Source organism: Pundamilia nyererei, unplaced genomic scaffold (genome assembly GCF_000239375.1).
Source record: "Pundamilia nyererei isolate P.nyererei 1_Seehausen unplaced genomic scaffold, PunNye1.0 scaffold00023, whole genome shotgun sequence".
Classification (NCBI taxonomy): Eukaryota; Metazoa; Chordata; class Actinopteri; order Cichliformes; family Cichlidae; genus Pundamilia; species Pundamilia nyererei.
Genome location: NW_005187424.1, coordinates 1,682,317 through 1,703,345, shown reverse-complemented (window position 1 = coordinate 1,703,345; position 21,029 = coordinate 1,682,317). Strand labels below are relative to the sequence as shown.

General features: G+C 40.7%; 2 protein-coding genes across 4 annotated transcripts in view; one reads left to right on the top strand and one right to left on the bottom strand.

Annotated features, from left to right (window-relative positions):
• The window catches only part of gabrb3 (gamma-aminobutyric acid type A receptor subunit beta3), a 44,943-nt gene extending 29,044 nt beyond the window's left edge, over positions 1 to 15,899 (bottom strand). For both annotated transcript variants that reach the window (XM_005727141.1, XM_005727143.1), the window contains exon 1: positions 15,443 to 15,899. In XM_005727141.1, coding sequence (XP_005727198.1) covers positions 15,443 to 15,537 — 95 coding nt within the window. In that variant the 5' untranslated portion in view covers positions 15,538 to 15,899. The remainder of the gene's footprint in view (positions 1 to 15,442) is intronic.
• gabra5 (gamma-aminobutyric acid type A receptor subunit alpha5) lies at positions 618 to 21,029 on the top strand. Of its 2 annotated transcripts, none has more exons than XM_005727146.1 (10): positions 618 to 1,048; positions 1,939 to 2,023; positions 2,201 to 2,319; positions 3,062 to 3,129; positions 3,831 to 4,051; positions 7,236 to 7,318; positions 14,234 to 14,377; positions 16,775 to 16,927; positions 17,184 to 17,395; positions 18,916 to 21,029. In XM_005727146.1, exons 2-10 carry the CDS (start codon positions 1,941 to 1,943, stop codon positions 19,216 to 19,218), a joined length of 1,386 nt encoding a protein of 461 aa, XP_005727203.1. In that variant the 5' UTR covers positions 618 to 1,048; positions 1,939 to 1,940; the 3' UTR covers positions 19,219 to 21,029. The 2 variants fall into 2 exon arrangements, with proteins under 2 accessions (XP_005727203.1, XP_005727202.1); XM_005727145.1 differs by lacking the exon at positions 618 to 1,048 and adding an exon at positions 1,059 to 1,456.

Below are 21,029 nucleotides of genomic sequence, written 5' to 3'. Positions count from 1 at the left end.
AAAAAAACACACTATAAAAACAGAGAAAAGGTTTATCTTACACTGCGAATTTTTGATAGTTTTACATTATATTGATGATATATTACGGTTTTATGTAACTAAATGTTGTAACATAGTATAAATGTATTATATACAATAAGGGACAAGGGTTGGAAATGAGCAATAGCTATAAACTGTGATGTGCAGCATTGCAGAGTTTCGTGCTCTATATTGAAACTATGTTGAACTGCATTGTCCCTTTTAAATAAATAAATTGGAAATAGACGCATCCTTCTTTTTACTACAGTCTAGATACAGTGGGTACGGTGGATGTCACTGGATGTTGATAAAATACAAATAATTTGTAGTTTGCAAATACACTAGAGCACTGGAGGGGAGCAGTAGACCAGTGCAGTATACCATGAGTGCAGCTGCCTGTTAAAACAAAAGAACAGCGTTGAAATGAAAATAAGCCACTTCTGTTTGTGTAGCTTTAACCTCACATTAAATAAGTAAAGCTTTTACGGCTAATATTGCTGATGGCTCTCATGCTGTGGATTATTACTACGGACACTTTGATTTTTGCCTCTTTTTTTTGCCTCCCTCTGCCACCTCCCCCTCCCTCCCCTCTCCGTCTCTCATCCCTCTACAGCATCTCTCCTCCGCTCACTGGCCACACATCCTCCCGCTTCTCTGCACGCTCGCCTGCTCATTTCGCACCAAACTCTACATTTGCACTCAGCTTTTCCTTTGGATACACTATTGGATTTTTTGCTAAGCTGGCTTTGTGCTCGCGGCTCCTCGGAGACCAAACTAAAGGATGGTCAGTCAGCACAAGTGTTGGGAAGCCTTTATTTTTTCGCTGCCAACCTTTTAATCGCTCTGGGGAGAAATAAAGCTCGCTGACAGTGAAGTCAGTCCACATCTTCTTCCTCTCTCTTTCCAACATACAGTTATTGTGCGCGGATGGAGGTGTCGGCCTTAGGAATTGATGCCAAATTGTGAACAGTGCAGTCTGCGTGTGTGTGAGAGACCTGCGGAGAAGTTTGACTGCGCATCGTCTTGTGTGGTAAGCTTTGGTAACTGCGTCTCGGCTCCTGTGCAGCACCGCGTTATTTTAGGCCACTACAGTATGAGATGTAGTAGCACGGATTAGTGAACAGGCTAGAAAAGAAAAGAGTATCCCCGAGGTCTGCTGCTGCTGATGCTGCTGCTGCTGCTGATTACGAAGGACCCGCAGACACCGTCCTCCTCACGGGAGTTTAATCAGCTTGTAGAGATCTGTGTCGGACTTGAGATGATTCAGTGAAGAGTACCTAGAGTCACAGCAACACAGACGCGGGTTAAAAGAGTCCAGCTGTGGTGCAGAAAGGAATCTTGTAGATGCAGCACAGGTGGAGGCATTTCACCTGGATATGCACGCAGCAGAGCTCACACAGCGCCAGTCCTTTGAACAGAGGCTTTTGCAGTGAGATGGGTGGGTATAGAGGGGCTCCAACAAAGAAGGAACTCACTGTTTGCATGTCTGAGCCGTGAAAGCTGCACTGTATCTTGGATTTTTATCAGCTTTTCATTTTTTTCTTGTCACACCTCCGCTGAAGGTCTGAACATCTGCATGTCTTACAGATGTTGCCTAGTGTTTAGGAAGGCTGATGGCCACTGCGCTGCGAGATGCTGAATTGATTCTGTCACACATTTCCTGTAGTGGAGCTGTTAAAGATTTATTGAACCCATAGGCTTGGAGTGAGTGCAGAGTTTCTGGGGGACAGTGTGCAGATCATCTAATATTTGACTTAGTTTCCTCTGCCAAAAAAGGCAACATGATGTGCCAACAAGGTCACATCTCAAAAGCTCTCAAACTGAACTAAGTTCTGATTATTTTTAACTAAGAGTTAGCCCTGGCAGTAATAATAAAAAAAGGTATTCAAGTTTTAAACTACTGCGTGTGTGTTTTTTCAGGAATGGGCGATGGAATGTGCTGCAGCTTTGCAATGAGGCGTCTGTGGTTCTGTGTCTTGCTTGCGAGCATCACCTGCCGTCTGAGGTAAGGAACTGACTCTTAATGTTAGCACACTGTAATGGCACATTTTTCACAGCTCATTGCTTAATAAATAGGAATTGATTGTTCAATATTTTTAAATAATTTTACAGAAAGTTAAAGGTGTTTATATGACATCCACCCGTGTCCAGGATCAGCTTTCTGTTTCTGTGTTTCCTCCAGCTTCTCCCAGGAGATAACTCCAAAAGAGGCAGAATTAAATGACAATATTACCATCTTCACGCGCATCCTGGACGGACTTCTGGATGGTTACGACAACAGACTCCGGCCCGGATTGGGAGGTAAGCCCAGCGAATGTTTAAACCTCGACACAAATTTTCTCCACTCAGAGAAAAAATGCTCCGCACCGCGACATCTGCCTTGTGCTCGGCCCAGAAAATTAGTCTGTATTCACGAGACACACGACGAGCTGTTATGACCTCAGCTAAGTATGATTTAATGGCACTGTGAACATCCGCTGAAGTATGCAGCGTGCTACTGTGACCTTGAGAGAACCACTTCATCTCTGGTTGGACGGTGGGTCCTTTGTTCTGCAGCGACTGTAAAGTTAAGTTCCCATAAATTATATTTATCAAACTGAAAAAAAATCTGGTATGATGTGTAAACACATAAACATTAAAATATGGAGAATGCCCACTGGCCCAGCTTCAAAGGTGTCATGCATTAATTACTGAACAATATGCAGGCATAAACATCTTACCGTGGCTTAAACAGTATTAAACATAGCAGAGATGAAGTGACTTTTCAAAAGATGGACTGCAGTCACCCCATCAAATAATCCACGATATGCCATTTTTAATTTTATTTTTATTTATTTATTTTTTGTGGAAGAACCTACATTTTACAAACCCAAATGTCACACTGGATTAGTTTTTCAGATAAAATGAAATTAGAGATTTGGGCTGTTAAACTTTAATCTCTGCCCAAAGAAGCAAGAACCTAGTCCCTCATATTTAGACCAGATGATGTTGTGGATGCTGATGTCTGCTCTGGAGGCTCACTGTGTTCTGTGTTTTCTTACAGAGAAGGTGACGGAGATCAAAACCAACATCTTTGTCACCAGCTTTGGTCCGGTCTCTGACACCGAAATGGTAATAATCACACTGCAAATATACTAAATGCATACATATTTTAAGTTAAAAACCTGGCCTTATCAGAACTTTAATTACAGAAATTACAAGTCTACTTTTTTACCGTCCTGTTCCACAGGTTTGAAGAAAGTGATCCAAATTGTGCCAGAATTGAACAGATTTAAATGTTTCCATTTTTCACCTCTTAACCACGATTCAGGAAATATGGCTTGATTTTTGCATAATGTTGTTGAACACACCAATAAAAGGCAACGATCACACATTCAGCTTGGTGAAGGGATCACACCTGAACCTAAGCTGCATGATGTTAGATTTCGCTAATCACTCTGCTGCTCCTTCTTAACCCTCAAATGAGCCCGAGTGCGATCACACGTAACTCTGTTATATTTTACAAAGGATGACTTTTTATTGGCTTTGTTTGTGTTTCTCATGCCAAATACTGTTTCCTTTATCTGAAGCAAATATTCCATAATCTTCTAATCACAGTTTTTAGTCATTTTTATGCAAAAAGGAGTGAAAAAACTCACAAAATATATAACAAAATGTACCAATTCCTGTAAGAACTGATCTATTGTAGGAGAAACAGACAATTTCATGACTGAGCACTAGTTAATCATCATAAACTTTCTTTATTCCATCAATTTGTTTAGATGCATACGTGACTTCTCTCATATTCATGGGTCTGAGCTGTTTTCCTGCAGGAATACACCATCGATGTATTCTTCCGCCAAAGCTGGAAGGATGAGCGACTTTGCTTCAAAGGCCCGATGGAAATGCTTGCCCTGAATAATCTTCTAGCCAGCAACATCTGGACCCCTGACACCTTCTTCCTCAACGGGAAAAAGTCCATTGCACATAATATGACTACACCTAACAAGCTGCTGCGGCTGAAGGATGATGGGACTCTTCTCTACACCATGAGGTAAGCAAACGTTTTATCCAGCTTGAACTGAAAGCATTTCTTTTCCAGCCAGTCTTACATTACAAACCTTGACTCATAAGAGCTGGCTAGCCATGTTTAAAGATATTGTATAATCCAATTAAACCTGGAGCGATGACTGAAACCTCTATCAGTCTGCGATATTCCTTTGGTAATGGTTTTTAAGACCCCCGCTGCTCTAATACAGCCCACACATTTATACTCTGTGTCTCAGTGGTGCATTGATGCGTCATCATGTTGTCCTCACACTGTAAACTGGAGGTCAGGGGAACTGGAAATGTTTGCTTTGACCCAGCGCTCTGTTCTCTCCTCTACTATTAACTAACTCTGTCACCACGTCACAGAAAGCTTTACTTTGAAAACAGCACAAGCTGTTCGCAGCCCAGATTTCACATGCTCTGGCTCTTTCAAAGGATGCATACAGTTCAAGAATGCGTCTTGTTCTCAGTTTGTGCCGCCTTAACAACTGGAAAGAGATTTTTTCCTTGCATAAAGCATACTAATCCACTCATTATTAGTTCAGAGAATGGCTTGTGGATGCATAATACATTAGACTCTGTGCTGTGGAAAGAAATGTATTCTAGATAGAACCATCTCATTTACATCCATTTTCATTTCAGTGCTGCGTCATCATCTTATCAGGTCAATAAATCCTGCAAATCAAATATTAACAAAGGAAGTTTGAGGAAATGGACATGGCTGCGTGTCAAAAATCATTATCGATCCTCTTACTTTGAAATTGCTACAAATCTACAGCACATTTTCCAACGCTACGAGCCATTAGAAACGAGTTCAAGGCAGCCCATTAATGCATTTGTGTTCTGGGAACGAGGTTATTAGCGGAACATTTTAGCCATGTCTTACTCTCCTCTCCTGCGTTCGTCGTTCTGCAGTGTGCAGTGCCCCAGCTGCTGTAGGATGAAAAGATCCCTTAGAGAAACATGAAGGTTCCTTCCAGGCAGTGCAATGCCACATTATGCACAATATGGCCCAAAACACGCAATAACTTCCTAATAATCCAATAACATGGACCTCGGTGAAATAACATAGTGAAAGCATCAGTCATCCTTTTAATCGTCTGGTAATTTACCTGCACTCTTTTTATTGGTCAGTATGCTTTATTAACATCTGTATGTGTTTGACTAACTAAATGATCTGATGATGTAGAAGTCTCAAAACAAAACGCTGTGTGTCAAACATGATTCACTTAGGAGTAATTAATCTAAAACAGGACAGAATTAAACACCTGCTGTTGTACCGATACTGTAAATGCTGACATGGCAATCAGCAGAAACAATACCAGGATAATATTAGTGATGCTTTTACCTTACGTTTAATTTATTTAAACTGTTTTATCAACAATCTTTCTCAAATTTTCCGTCTATTTAATGCCATGAAAAGTGATAGTTAATGCATGTTTTTGCTTTCAGAGCTGTCATATTTAGACAGATTGGTTTATAAATCCATAAAGATGTTATTCTCTGTTCAAGAAAGGAGTGAAGCAAAAAACTGAAAAGAAGGACAGCTATATTTTCCAGCATATGTCGCATGTTTCAATAACAACAAAACCTAAATTCAACTCCTCCAGTCAGATAATTGGCTGTAACAATATAACACAATCACCACTAGGGGGTCCTATTCAGACACAGCGAGCAGTGACAATTTTTTAGAAAGCATATTTTGCTCTGTGATGTATTCAGTGAGCTTATCTGTATTCATCTTTGATTCTCTCTCTCACATCGAGGCTCGTGCTCTGTGCCGTGTGGATTTTATTCACACGAAACAGCCGAGACAGCAGATGTGGTTCAAAATGAAGAAATCCTTCTGCTGTGCAGGATTATGACACATTGATTATATTGTACTGCATATAAAGTAACTGCAGTAACTTCAAAATATTGCAGAAATATCTCCTTTAGTTTTGTCTGCCGTCAGTTTGCTCAGCACAACAAGACCGAGCAGGTGTCGTTGCACATTTGAATCGAGACTTTGCATTGCGTTACAATGTTTAATGCGCAAGTTTCAAAGTATTAAAAGTGAAATAAAAGTAATATTGTTTAACAATATAAGAATATGTTATTTTAATGTGATTAATAAGCACATGTTTTAAATAATATCAGCACTGTTATCAAAATATATGGACATCCACATCTGTAGATTTCAGTGTGTTGTTGGAGTCTTGAGTCTTGCGTTTTTTAGATATATAATTCCTTAGATTTGTGGAGGTTTGACACCTCACAAGATCAACTAGGAGCGATAAATTGCACATGTACTCGCAGCAGACTGATCATCTGTTTCATAAAAGAGAGGTTCATTAAATGCGAGTGAACTCACACATTTTTACTCAAGAAAGGGAAAATTTGATATTTGAAATGGTTGCACAGATCAACTGGACTGAATGTGATACATAAGCTTAACGGAGGTTGACGGCCCTGTTTGTGAGGTATTCTTGGTGGAAAACATACTATGATCCATTATTTAAATCAATGTGAGAGTCACAACCACACCTGGAATTGTAATGATCACCAAGTAAGACAAAAATACACCAGAGAGAGCAAATCCAACGTTTGGGTCATACAGATGAAGGCAAGCAGATCAGGAGCAGCCGTGGGGCAAAGTTTAGTAAACTTTCCTAAATGGTCACAACTAGACTACAACCAAGAAACGTCAAACAACGCCCCCAAATACAAAAGTAGAAACAAGGTGAATGTACACAAGAAATCAAGTTAATCAAGTGATCACAGGATTTGTATACTGAAATAGAAAATATGTCATCCCAGTGAAATATAGCACGTCCTGTTACCATGGTGCATTCATTTGAATAGTAGCAGCTCTCATTGTTCTCCATGTGACCAGCAGATGGCAGTGTTATATAAGACCTGGTGGTCCATTGGCTGCCTGTGTGGCTGAGCTGTGTTCACACTTTAGATCCAACATGAGCTCATTTGTTTCCCCGTTTTTATTTCCACTGAAGCTTCATTTGTGCATTGTTGTATTCCCACAGACATTTGAGTTATTTGAGACACTAATGAAGACAAGGGGAGATTTCTGTTTATAAATGGCTGTTTACAACATTAAACACAATTTATAATAAGGGGTTGTGTTTAATTGTGAACGAGGTGATCATGATAATGATGTAGTCAGTTCATTTTCTGCCTTTTTCTTTCAGGCTTACCATCTCTGCTGAATGTCCCATGCAGCTGGAGGACTTTCCAATGGATGCTCATGCTTGTCCCCTTAAATTTGGAAGCTGTAAGTAAATGCACCTTCAAGCAAATGCCCACTGCACATAATGAGTCTTTAATAATACAGGAAAAGGTGTGATGTAAATGTTTTATGTCAGCATCCGGAACTAGAGTGATGTTAAAATAGTTAACAAACTTTTCGAAAAAGGGGGTACACCAGAAAGAAAAGCAGCATGTAGTTTTGACATGGCATCGGTTTCAGTGTCTTTCTCCATGCAGAGGGCATAGGGACGGATGAACGTTAGTGTGTTTGACAGGCCGTGTCCCTCAGGTGTAAAGCTATTGTTGCGGCGGTGCAGGAGAGCCATGTAGACACTGACACACTCCTCCTGATGAAGCCATTAATCAACATGTCAGGGCTGCTCCTCTGCACCCTTCACTGGCTCGGCTACATTTAATGGGAAATTTCTGAAACAGCTACCCTACATGCACACACACTGGAAGCAGCTAGAGACATAAACACACACACCAAATCTAAATTTACCACCAAGGTAACCTTAGAAATCTGGACGTACTTTTGCACATGAACCGCCAAACCGCCACCTTCCATGTGACTTCTATGTTAGTCAGCTTGTCTCACACGGTCCAAAAATATCTGGGGAGCTCCTGTTCTGTAAGCTTCAGATTAGCATTTGAGGCTTTCCCTGCCACTGACGTGACGTAGTGATCGCAGTCCTCATGAGTGCGCTTGCCGCATGCTGACACTTAGCTGCTCCCACAGCTACTTTGGTCACCTTACCGGCAGGTGAAACCAAGTGCAGGGATAATCGCAGCAGCTAATTAAGAGAACAGCTGCTGTGAAGTTGATGAACTCTACTTGAAGTCCATCAGGGATCCCTGACAATTGAAACCTCCTCACAGAGGAGCTGTTCTTCTCATTTTTAGCTCCATATTTTTAATATTGTATGATTCACAGATCAAGGTTTTCGTCCTCATATCAAGGTGGACCTTAGTGCTACCCCTCCTCTCCATTCTAAGGCAAGCGAGCTTTGCTCTGATTGGCTGTCAGTCATAAACAGAAGGTTAAAACAGAAAGTAAGGGGAATGGCCATGTATCTACTCTCACTGACATCACACAGATCCAACAGTATAACACCCGTGATGAAATGAGTGAACTGAGATCAGTCGGCAGGCGGAGCTTTGGGCTCACAGGGGGTTTGTGTGTATATACTGAGCCTTTTTATAATGCCAGTGTCCACTGGAGCAGAAGATTTATGACAGGAAATAAGGAAATACATAATTAATTTAAAGTGGCGCTTTTATGCAAGTTTAAATACAGCACTAGTTGCTTGGTTTCTTGCAGATTTAGTGTAACAGACAAAGTCTATTGCATACAGCAGCTCATTGCAAATACACAAAGAAAAAACACTAACAATAAAAGTTGTAACAAAAAAGCAACAGAATCTCTTTAATTTTGTGAAGATTCTTTTAAAATTTGATATCCTTGAATGGAAAAATGTGAAAACCCATCAAAGGCTGAAAGTTATGTTAACCATCAGTATTAACTACGAAAATAAAATAAGTGGAAATCGTTCCAAACTGTCCAAATAACACAAATAATTAAGCTCAACAAAAGCAGTGATGGAAGTGTGGCTGCAGTATGTATTATTGTAGCTTTGCTAAGTTGTGATCTATCGTGATGAAGGTGAAAGGCTGTGAGCTGTAAAAGTTACCATGTGATACATCCTGTTTTCTCCAACTCCATTAACCCAAGCTAATCCTCTGACCTAATGGACAGCACTCACCCGTGAGCTCAAAGCTTTCAAAGCTACAGTAGACCTTTCCTTTGCTGTTGTGTTAATCACCTTTCATGGACTGAACTGTACAACCACCAGTGTCTGTGTGCCTGCTGTCGCTCATCGCTGTGACACAATTTAAAGGAAGTGTGTGATGCACAGAAAGCCTTTACCTGATGTAAATACACCAGAGCAACACGCAGGTCTTGTTTTGTGGTCACACTGGTGGCCACGTGACCATGCGTATATATCTTAATTTGTTTTAGTCACATTACACCTGTAGTCTCTTTGATTCTCTTAGTGTACCTCCTTACATCCGACTTCCAAAATTCCAAACCAACTTTTGAAAAAGAGCCGACAATTCTGGTGAAGTTTTCATCTACAGCAGTCGATTCACAATCTCAGTGTGTGTGCCAACTGTCGTACAGCCTTAATTACAATTCACTCGCCATAACAGATGGTTTCTTTTTGCCCGAATTTACAAAGATTTATTTGTACCTCAGTAAAAACGCCGTTAAAAAACATCATAATACAAGAAAAAGTCTAACATGGCACGCTAGCGTGCTGGACTCTTGCGACATGATTCTGTCCTCATGTTTGAGTGTTAGCATGGGAAAATGCTAATCTGGAGTCGTGTTCCTGCCGGCGTCTCAATTTTTCACAGCTGAAGTAATTGCTCAGATCATTCATGCACCTGTAAATGAACGGAAATGCAAATACAAAACAAAGTAAGGCGAACGTTCTTACTCAGTCTGAAAGGCTGTTTTTTCTAATTTTAGATTACACTCTGGGTGATAAATAGAAGTGCTCCATGTTCAGATATACGCACACAAACCACATTTATCAGGATGATTTCTTACTTTCATTTGTCTCTTTTTTGCACTTAATGATGGGCAGAAAACACTATCAGGACCGAAACAGGGAACAGAGTCACAGTTAAACTGAAAATATGACAAAAACCTTTGAAAAGGATGTTTTTAATTTGGTTACTAATAAATGTATTTATATGTCCACGTGTTTCTGTATAGGTTTTAGACAGGCCTGATTCTATTACTGTGATATACAGCTCCCGTTAACACTGCAGTTTATGCAGAAGCGTCTCAATGTTTGGGTCTTTTAATAAAGAAATCTCCTATGCTTAAAATATACTTAAGACATCCGGTTCAGCCTCACACGAGACTAGTGGCCTCGCCACCACCCGTCTGAGTGGTAATGAGTGTTTTCAACCCTTTGGGTCTCTCTGATTTTCTCAGGCATGTCTGAAGTACACTGGCTGCTTTATGGGCCACATGTACAGTGACTTCCTGTATGTAAAGATGTTTTACAGATGAAGTTTCTGAGTGTTTGAGCTTGTTTGCCGACTGTGATTTGTGGTTTTGTTGCAACAGCTATAATGCAATAACTTTTTAAAAACTTTATAGCTGATATTTGTAATAAATGTTTGAATTTCTCTCATAGTTACCATAAAATAAAAACGTTTTTTTCCCATGTGGAACGAGCTGGTGAACCAAATCAGGTCCAAATCTTCCTACAAATCTGTAAATCAACAACATACATTTACATTATTTTAAGCGAAATGAGTGGCCAAACAAATTTTCATATTTAACCTTTTTAAAGTACTATTTGCTGTCTTGTGTGTTTGTTGTGTTATGTAGAAGTGGCTACAGAGAATAAAGTGTATTCACTGTGAGCATACATTGTCATTAAGAACTGTAGTGTATCAGGGTTGACACAACAGAAGTGTTTCACCTGTTTTTAGGTTTGTTCACACTGACCTTTAAGGTACGCTGTTGTAAACAACCAACACCCTCTGGGGCTTAAAAAAAAAAAAAGCTAAAATCTGCAGTTCCTTGAACGCCCACTTGAGGCTCCGACAGTGAGTAAGTTCTAGTAAATAGCAGATACAAACAAAGAAACTGGAATCAATCATAAAGATTTATGGAAAAAGAAAAGGGTGAGTTTTCATTACGAAAGCCAATATGCAAAAAGTGCTACTTAGAGTTTCCAGACTGCAGTGTAGTTTGATTTGGGGATTTACCATTAGCCTGAAGACTGGAAAGAGTGTAAAAGATGACAGTTTGTGGCTTAACTTTATTTTCAAGAATAGTTTTAGTCTAAAGCAGCGACCTCTTTCAGACTCATAACCAGTGTGATCTATGGTATCTTGGGCTTTCTCTCCAGTTTCATGATAACTCTGAGGTCAGTCTTTAGAACGAGGTGACAGTCCTCCAACCTGCAGGATGGAAAACAGCGACGTTGTGGCTGTTGTTTCTGAATCGTTTTTATATTTTAAGAAACTCTCTAAAAAAAGCACAGACTCCTTTTCAGCCTGTGCAGAAAGCGGTTTTGAGCAAAGTGCCATATATACCCCTCAGTCTGTGATGACACTGGCTTAAAGTTCATTTTTTTCTATTTTAGAGCAATGAATGGCTTAGTCATTATATAAAGGTCTTTTGTCTCCCAACAAGTGTATAAGCCTCGATCTACAGACAAAGCTCTCTGAACTGTTTAAGTGTGGGTGAAGTGTTACAGTAGGTGCAGCGCGTAATGTATTCTGTGATTCGGATGTACAAAGATTCGTTCGAGGCAATGCGGAGCCTCTTTAAGACGATAATCCACAGCCTGGTTGACTGGGGTCAATCTAAATTGCAGTGAAGTCTTCTAACACCACAGTTGCTGGATTAGTGCAACACTGTTAGATTGGATTCTGCACTGCAGTACAACTGAGAGAGAAAGACACACAGATGCATCTACTGTACAGTACGTGTGGAGTTTGTACTTCAGCACAAGTGCGTGGGATCGCCGCCTTTGCGTTTTGCAGAGTTCACTTGTTTCTAAAACGAAGCTATGAATGAAAGATTGAGCTTGAAATGCACGAGGATGAAGAGGTAGTGGCAGCAAAAGGAAGAGTCTGACGTGTCACAGCAATCCCCCTCACTGTGCCACATATAACATCAGGGCGATTATGTTAGAGCCACACACGAGCTCTTGACAGCGACTTCAACTTAATCTCTGTGTAATGAAGTCACACTGGTGACTTTTCTTTCAAAGAGCTCTGGTATTATCACTATTTTAGCTAAGTAACTGACTTTCATCATGAGGACACTTTCGTGATAAATTAAGAAAAATGTTTTGCAAGTGTAGCTTTTGACACAATGAATAGAAAACAAAAATGAAGGATTTTCAGACAGAAGCTAAACAAATGGAGGTGCAACTATAAGGAAGACAAACAGACACTCTGACTCAGACTGAAGCTGTACATACACCAGAAGTAAAAAAAAAAAAAAAAAAGACGCAGCTGAAATAAGTTAAGAAAATAAAAACGAAGCAAATTTGGACATAAGATACAAAAGAGCGAGGAGAAAGAGAGAGGAAGCTAACTAAAAACAAACTCCACAAAATCATTGGTAGATAAACCTGACAAGGAGTAAAGTAAACATATAAAAACACAAAGAGATCAACTTAAAGCAAAGCAGAATGAAGAGTCCATAAATCACATAAGTCATTCTCGAGAAGAAAGAAACTATGAACTCAAAATCCAGGGACTGGGGCCCTTTTAGTGCATCTGCATGAACACTGCTGGATATTTGCGGCACATTTTGGATTTCTGGATCATACTCAGTAAGTTAGCATTTGTCAGTCATTTGGAACTTTTTTCTGCTTTTCCTGTTAAACAGCACCTGTATCTGAACATTGACGTGACTGAAAATGCAGCTCTTACATAATTTCATTCACGTAACATGTCATTTATCAAACTCATCTTTGCTTGACAGGAAGTAAAAGCTCACAGGGGACACAAAATAATATTGTGAACATGCAGCGTGGGTGGACGGCTCGTGTGGCATTAGGACTTTTGTTTTTTTGTTTGTTGTTGGTTTTTTTTGGGGGGGGGGCTTATGTGTGCGAGTGTGTTGTTTAATCCATGACATGACATTCATTCAGCAGACCGTTTATTTCTGTTCTAATAATATATTCGAATCCTTTCTGAAAGCGTCAGAAGCAGTCAGTCACTTCAGCGTTTTCCACTTTGACGGACAGGAAGGACGAAGCAAACTAAAGTTAATGACAGACCCACTGAAACAGCTGTGCTACTCTCACGCTTGCATGCTTCAGAGTTCCTTTTATTCATGAAATTAAAGAAATATAAATGATGTTGGCGACATAAAGGTAGTTTCTGTAATGAGGTTTGGAGTTTAGTCATCTCAAACCTCTTTGAGTCTTTGATGGACTCTGTGCAGATGTCTCACCTCAGCGATATCACTGACGGTAGTTTTATTGTTTATTACAGATATTCAGAGTGCCGTGTTTAAAACAGGCTAAATAGCAAAGCCAGCTAAAATAGTCGACACGAGTAAGCGTTATTACAGGCTGCTACAAAGACATGCATCGCTGCTGTAGTGTTTAATGCACGTCCAAAAAGTCTCCAGTTTTGGTGACGGAATTCTAGGATTTTACTTAATTATTTACTTACTACTGAGCATTAATTAGCAGGCATTCGTGTCTGTGTGGCGCTCCTATACACTCTGTACCTAACCTTGGCCACTTTGGCCTTGGCTTCAGAATGTAGAGCTCCAAAACCAGTGAGCAACATCACGATGTCTTTTATCGAGTCTCCACAAAGCTGCAGAGAATGAACACACTCTTCACCTGCAGTTAATGAGTTCAGCCATGTGTCCACATTTTAAACAAATCGTGTTTTTGATCAAAACTCAAGAATTCATTCAGCAGTTATTATAAAACTGGAAAACTCGGAGAGTTTATGTAGAAGGTTAAAGGTCAAATCTGGACATAGACATTATCGATGTTTATGTTATTTTAAAGAATTGTTCCTGAAGCAAAGAGTGATATTAGTTATTGGACTGTTTCTCATAAATGGGAGATTCAAGAATATTTTTGCGATGTTATTAAAACTGAGTCCAGGCGAATATCAGATAAGTTCTTTTTTCTCTGATGAACAGTAAGTATTGCGTTCAAGGCCTAATCTGAAATGCGTAGGTGTTGAAAAGTCCTTTAAATGGTGTTTTAAAAGTTTGTAGTGTTTTTTTCTGTCCTTTTTTGTTTGCCCTGAAACCAACTGTGAACATGGCGGTTAATGAAACTGGATAAAATTACTTCCTGATATAAATCCAAATAAAATTGAAACAAAGTCTTAAAAGACTGCACATCTTTGTGTTTTGTTTTCTTAGATGCTTATCCGGTCTCGGAGGTGGTTTACAGGTGGACCGAGAAAGCGGCTGACTCGGTGGTGGTTGCGGAGGAAGGGTCCCGGCTCAACCAGTATCACCTGATTGGTCAGGACGCGGGCACAGAGGACATCTACACCAGCCGAGGTAAAGCGAAGAGTAAATGGACTCAGATTACAGATGAACCATCCCACAGCATCACACACACGACCTCTTACGTCTTAGCTCTCGCCGTTATTTCCCTTCTTACTGCAGCGGTCATACCCCAGCTTCAGGCTGTGTTAAGCCCTCACTTCCACCCTATTATCCGTGTTATTATAGTGTTCCAAAGATATTGTGTGAAGAAACTGTTTTCAAATCAAGCAGGATAGAGACAATGAATGAATCACAAGGATTTGAGGATGCCTCCCACACATAGCCAGCTGTCTCTGCAAAGAGAAGAGATAGGATGGTGCTGGGAAGGGGAGGGGGGGGTGAAAAAAAAATCACTTATCCGTGGTCTGAGCCATTGGGTCTGTAGGGTTAATCCGTTTGCAGGCCCATCAGTTGTGCTTTTACTAAGTGACGTCACAGCGCAGGGATTGGCTGCTGGAGTGGAGGCATGTGGGGTGGGGGGCAAATGGCATCTGCTTAATTCTGTTATGTAAAGAAGTACAATAATACAATTCTGCTGCTTGTTGGTGGAGAGTCTGTCACAGAGGAGGAGTTCCTATAGTGTGATGTATACAGAAATAGCTATCTTAATCCAGTATCTGCCGGTGCAAGCCGGTGTTTACACTGGCTGGTGTATGAAAAGTGAACACTTGTCGAGAGGCACGTCACATGCTTCTTACATGGTAAAAAGAATAAGCCAGCTATGCTTACACAGAAGGAAGACCGAGACTCAGTAACCGATGAGATTCTGCCATAGACAGCAATTCTGTCTTTACACACCCCTGCAGCTCAGACTGGTTAAAGAGGGCAGACACACAAAGCCATCGTGTCCTTAATTAGTATCACTAATCTGGGGTGCAAGCCCTCTTTAACAAGCCGAGAATAGCTCAGCAAGGTGCTCACAGTGAAATGACCTTTGACCTCACAAGCTAAGCTGAGGATAATGTGAGAAGAGAAGCAGGAGCTGAGCTGAGAATACTTGTGATTTCACTTGGTTAAAGACACCGGGTTACAATTAAAAGCGGCAAAGCTCAACAGATGGTTTCGAAATGTACTCACCAGTTGACCAACATAGCTGCGTTGTTCTCTGCTATGAATGGCAGTTCTCCACAGGCACTCCAAAAACCAAACAGTAAAATCCACCACAACTGCATTTTTTCACGCCTCGGAGATTTCCATCCACTTCCAATCCCAGCAGGCAGTCAGATCAGAGCGGGGTTCGCCCGGCCGTGCCACCACGGAGCAGGGCTGCTCACTGCTAGTCCTCGGAGCGAAGGCAGCACAGGTGCCCTTTTCATTAAGAACATGATGCTCGTTGTTGCATCTCACAAAACTTTCCTGCGGTCCCTCTCAGCCCCCCTCTGCTTCAGTCATCTGTGCACCTGCTTGTAATCACCGCTGATCCAGGTCTGTTTTAGTGTTCTCGCTCAGCAAAGGCAAGGATGTACGTCCCCAATCAAAGGCCTGGCCTGACAGAATGGGATGGACTGTCTTTCACACACAGAGACACACACACACACACACACGGACATGCATGCACATAGAAAGAGAGAGAGAGAGGGGGAGGAAGCGAGAGAGAGATATACAGGATGCAGATTGTGACAAGGGATTAGTGAGACAGAAAAATCGGATTTTGCCAGGAGAAAGCAGCAGTCATCTGTGGATTTTCTATAGTTTATCAGACTCCATGGCTCAACAGGATTTTTGGAAAAAAAAAAAAAAATCCTTCAAATGAAATCTTCAGTTGGTTAACGAGATATGATGAGTTCCCCACAAACCTTTTTTCTTTAAATAATCGAATTCACACATTTGGATGATGGCCAGGGCATTGTCGGGTGGTTTGATGTAGAGCACAGAGTGCAGAGTGACGATGTAGCAACTGCTCACAGGCCACATGTTTCAGGAAAGGTAAAAGGTCTCAGAGATTAAGGGGTCAGACGTGATACCCGACGCAAGTAACTCCTAACATACATGTGAGAAAAATGTATTTATAAACTATGTGTTAGGAACCTCTGGCCTGCAGTGGTTCAGCTGTAGTAGGCAGAACCAAAGTTAGTGGAGACCAGAACAAAAGCTAAAAGAAGACAGGAGGTTGGACCAGCATTCTCAGGTGGCTAATAACATGACTTCAAATAGAAGGTTAATGCAACTGTTTATCCTAAAAGTGTTGCACTGACAGGTTACAGTGCCCCCAAGTGGCCAAAAGTTTTTTTTTGGTTAATTCGTTTTTTTGTTTTGTGTTTCCAAATAAAAGAGCATTTTAAATATAAATGCCACTTTTCTTTGTGTTGTTTAGAAGTTTTTGCTCAGTTTTACTCCATGTTATTTTCTTTAAAATACGGAATTGAGTAACTAAAATAACTAATTGCTAATTTCTGCTGTTTTCCACAGGTCAATACACCGTGATGATGGCTCACTTTTACCTAAAGAGGAAGATCGGCTACTTTGTCATTCAGACCTACATGCCTTGCTTCATGACTGTAATCCTATCACAGGTTTCCTTTTGGCTAAACCGTGAATCGGTGCCAGCACGGACCGTGTTTGGTACGTTTGAAAAAAGGAGAGATATGAAATGATTTCAGATATTTTACATAATGTTAGCAAATTTCATGCGCTGTGGGAATATAAAGCTGGGAAATGAGTGCAGTGAATATTCCTAAATGTCTTTTTCTGTGACTCGGCTTCACAATCTGCCTTTAATACTTTGATACGTGCCCTGTTTTTATGACTTAATCTGCTGGAATAGAAACTGAAGAGCAAGTGTGGTGAGTAAAACTGACCCAGTTTTCTGCACCACCAGGTGTGACCACAGTGCTCACCATGACCACTCTCAGCATCAGCGCTCGAAACTCGCTGCCTAAAGTGGCTTACGCGACTGCCATGGACTGGTTCATCGCGGTGTGCTATGCCTTTGTCTTCTCTGCCCTCATTGAATTTGCCACAGTTAATTATTTCACCAAAAGGAGCTGGGCGTGGGATGGGAAAAAAGCAATGGAGGCCCAGATGCCAAAGGTACGTGCTGTCCAACCTGCCCTCGACTCACATTCTTGTTGATTAACTACAGTGGAATTCTTGGAACAGGAAAACTGAAAATACATTTTCAGATCTTGATGTAGTTTTTAAAGTCAATATTGAAGGCTGGAAAATTGATTTTTTTCCTCACATAAAGTTGGCCTGTATTCTCAGTGTTACAGCTGGTTGTTACAGCTCAATATATTTGATAGAGCCAAACTCACTTTATTTAAAAATAAAGGTCCTGTAAAACAGCGGTCCCCAACTCCCAGGTCATGGACCGGTACGGGTCTGTGAATCGTTTGGTACCGGGCCGCGAGAGTTGAGGCTCGGGTGTGAAATTTATGGTTTTCAAGGTTTTTATCATTAACTCGGTTTCTCTGGGTCTTTTCCCTTGTGTTATGAATTGTTTTTGTCTTAGTCGTATCATTTTCATTTGTTGTATTTATCTGCGACACCTTAAAGGCTGGTTCTTGAAAATATTGTCTTACATTAAACCGGTCTGTGGCGCAAAAAAGGTTGGGGACCGCTGCTGTACAACATGCCTCTGCTAGGGGATCCCTTGATATGTTTGAATGAAAAACTAACTAGTTAAGACATAATGCGTTGTGTGTAAATTTACTGCATGTTTGTGTGTAGCCCATAAACTGTATATAAAAGACTGTGGTGGTTTGGGTTGGTCTATGAGGTCCTGGCGTGAAGCCTTAACTTGATTTTGACCATCATCTTGGTTTTCCGCATTAGTGACAGGTTGGTAGGGGCTGATGTGACAGAGAAACTGAAGACACTGATTTGTTGTACATATTGACTCTAATAAAGACCATGATTTACATTATCCACTTATGCTGTGTTAGATTTGACGTGAAACTAGCGCCTGACACCATAAACGCATCAGAAAACATTTACTGAGGTCATATGTCAAGTAAAATGTTCTGTCATTTTCCCAAAGAAAATTATCGCCCCCTGCTGATCATTAGAAGAATTTCAGCTTCAGCTTGTCCATCTTTTATATACAGATAATGGTTCAGGCAGTACATTTGGCTCGATTAGGAGGAGCAATTACACAGATTTCTTCTTTAGTCAATTATGTTTAAATAAGTTATTATCAGTGCTGCCTCAGTGGAATAAAATTGGAGAAACGCTGAAGTTTGTTCACGGTATGCCAAACCGTGCTTTCATCTGCTGTGGGGAGAGAGAAGAAAAAGGGGGCGCAGTGAAAATTTTTATTTCCCAAATAATAATAAAGTAAGAGATGAATTGGGCGATGCGTAGAAGTTGAAAAAGCCGGATCAATATCTCCTCTGCTCAGTGTGCCGGTGCTGTGGCACAGTGCCAGTTCATTACTGCCCAAGGACGTTGATCCCTGCCTTCAGATCTCACCAGCCATCTTTTATTGTTCAGCTCTTGTGTATGTGTGTGAGTGCCTGTGATATTATCCACCTGTTTTATTATGTTCAATGATGAATGTGCCACTTTTTCTTATGCATATTGAATCAATGTTTTATTTTGCTTCTCTACAGAAGAAAGACCCTTTAACTCTGTCTAAGAAGCCAAACAACAATTGTTCAGCTGGTGTGAATTACACAACCAACCTAACGAAGGACGCGTCCATCTCAACTATTTCAAACAGCACGGCTGTCCAGCTCAAACTGCCTGAAACCAAGGCGCCAGACCCCAAAAAGACTTACAACAGTGTCAGCAAGATTGATAAGATGGCCAGGATAGTGTTCCCCGTGCTGTTTGGGACCTTCAACCTGGTGTACTGGGCTACATATCTCAATAGGGAGCCAGTGATCAGCAGAGATCAGCAGAGAAGTCCTTAGTCCTTGAGTCATTGACATGTTTTTTAGCTAGTTTGATAACATTGCATGTGCGTTGCTTCAAGAACATTTTGCCATGTTTGCTCAGAGTTTGTACATGATTAAAAAAAGCTTAATTTGTCACACTTTACCACTCAGTTATTGATTCGTTTCTGCCACATTGTGATCTTTTAAATTTTTTGGCATTTGGCATTTATATTTTCTCCTTGAGTCTACATTCGATGATGGCTCAGCAAAAGCCAAATGCTATGCAAAAGATGCACCTGTGTTATTACTCGAACTCGGCTTTTTTCTCCTTTGTAACTCGAACTTTGTACAAATGGGCCGGAGGTCCGGGATTGCGAAGCTGGGCCCGGGCACATGGAAATTTGCTTCCTTGTTAAAAGCAGATGAATAGCCATGCTTAATATGTTGCCTTCAGAGTGTGATAACTCATTATGAATGCACTGAAATCCTCTGCTATTACATTTATCAGAAGCCAGTTTTTCAGCTTTTACTTGAACGTTTCTGCTTCTTGTTTGCTTTCGCTGACTTTCTCCATTTCGTACGGCGAGTTCTCATTTACTGTTTTGTTCCTGTTTCCGTTGGTCCTATAAAACGGGGGACGATTTAAAGCTAACGTGATAGTGGCAGCTTCTGTTTCCAAGTCCTCGTGTAGAGAATCCTGTATGTATGCAAGTGTGGTAGTAGTTTGGGAAAAATGTATATACGCTCAGCTTTTAGAAAGGCACCACTAAGCCAGTAAGGTTCATCTATGTAAAGCATATACAGCACCAGTATTACTCTAGTCTAGCGCTTTATTGACTGGATTAGGAAATGATCCAAGTAGCTTAAGCTTTAGAGATGTTGACATTTTTTTAGGTTACTTTGTTGTTTCTAAGCTTTGATAATAACTTGCAAATATTATTAACTAATATCTGGTTGCTTTGAGCAGAGTCACTCTTTGTCATGTAATTAAAAGACTGATTTGAACTAATCAGGTTATCAAGAGAGGCGAGGGTCTCAGTGACAAGGGTCTCATCCCATTACATTAAATACAATTCCGATGAGCTAAATGAATAATTTTATATTCTGGCAATATTTTATTTGCTTTCTTGTTGAGAGTGTAATGAGAAGATTAACGCTGCTCTCTCTGTGCAGTAAGTAGTGACGCTCTCCAGTGTTCAGACCTTATCTTAGCATAAAGACTAGAGCTGGGAATGATGTTTATTTCATTCTGATTGGCTACGTTGGAGAAGCCTGCTGAAGGGCAGCACCTGGTGCTTGTAAGCTGTGCTTGGTCTGCGCCCACAGTAGCTTACCATGTAAAGAAATGTGTGATGAGCTGATGTCGGCTTTTGGAGTTTCATCATAGTGGTTTGTGTTTTCTATACAGTCTATGTTTCACGGGCAGGAAAACGTACTTTGAGGAAACTTTAAGTTTTCCAAGAAAATGAAACAAACAAGCCGAGCCAAGCTGGCTGTTTCCTTCTACTTTAAGTCTTAATGCTAAGCTAAGATGACCGACCCCTTTCTTTATATTTGTTTCATATGAAATACATTTCACATTTCTCATCAACCCTTTGCAAGAAAGCCATTTCCCGTTTTTAAAAGGTACTATTGTTTAAATAGAATATAATGTGATGCCCTCCACAGCAGCTGCATGCTCTACACTCACTTCAGCAGAGTTAGTTCTGCAGACTGAACAGAATCATGTGACTTTATGCCTGCGTGGCCTGCCACTACTTCATTTGTTGGATTCATTTGAGATTTTAGATACATACTGTACTGTTGTTTAAATGCAATGATCTGAAGCAATAAATAATGCTCATGAA

Bases quoted from the DNA above. Each gene is read 5' to 3' on its own strand.
- gabra5 (XM_005727145.1), top strand. From the start codon at position 1,363: ATGCAGCACAGGTGGAGGCATTTCACCTGGATATGCACGCAGCAGAGC. The intron at 4,052-7,235 runs GTAAGCAAACGT...TTTTTCTTTCAG, and splicing joins ACTCTTCTCTACACCATGAG to GCTTACCATCTCTGCTGAAT. The intron at 16,928-17,183 runs GTACGTTTGAAA...CTGCACCACCAG, and splicing joins GCCAGCACGGACCGTGTTTG to GTGTGACCACAGTGCTCACC.